This window comes from Gavialis gangeticus, unplaced genomic scaffold, assembly GCF_001723915.1.
Source record: "Gavialis gangeticus isolate Ggan-Ray unplaced genomic scaffold, GavGan_comp1, whole genome shotgun sequence".
In the NCBI taxonomy this organism is placed as follows: domain Eukaryota; kingdom Metazoa; phylum Chordata; order Crocodylia; family Gavialidae; genus Gavialis; species Gavialis gangeticus.
This window is the reverse complement of record NW_017728996.1, coordinates 4,488,719-4,489,011: the sequence shown is the minus strand read 5'-3', so window position 1 is coordinate 4,489,011 and position 293 is coordinate 4,488,719. Positions and strand designations below refer to the sequence as shown.

Genomic DNA, 293 nt, shown 5'->3' with positions numbered 1-293 from the left:
CTGCTGGGCTGGAAGAAGGGCGAGCAGAACGGGCAGGAGGAGAAGTGGTGCGAGAAGGCGGTGAAGAGCCTGGTGAAGAAGCTGAAGAAGACGGGGCAGCTGGACGAGCTGGAGAAGGCCATCACCACGCAGAGCATCAACACCAAGTGCATCACCATCCCCAGGTACGGCCGGGCCCGCCAGGCACGGGGGGCGGTGTGTCTGCAGCGCCGCCTCCCCCCGCCCGGACCTGCCGGCTCCCCTTCTGGCGGCCAGCGGAGTCCGTCTGGGCTCCCGCTTTGTTCCCCTCGAGC

At 67.9% G+C, this 293-nt stretch overlaps 1 protein-coding gene across 1 annotated transcript in view; it reads left to right on the top strand.

Annotated features, from left to right (window-relative positions):
- Window positions 1-6: 6 nt before the first annotated feature.
- The window catches only part of SMAD3 (SMAD family member 3), a gene marked incomplete at its 5' end in the record, with an annotated part of 112,109 nt that continues 111,822 nt past the window's right edge, over window positions 7-293 (top strand). The window contains one exon of the mRNA XM_019503953.1: window positions 7-164. Within this exon, the coding sequence (XP_019359498.1) occupies window positions 7-164 (158 nt within the window). The remainder of the gene's footprint in view (window positions 165-293) is intronic.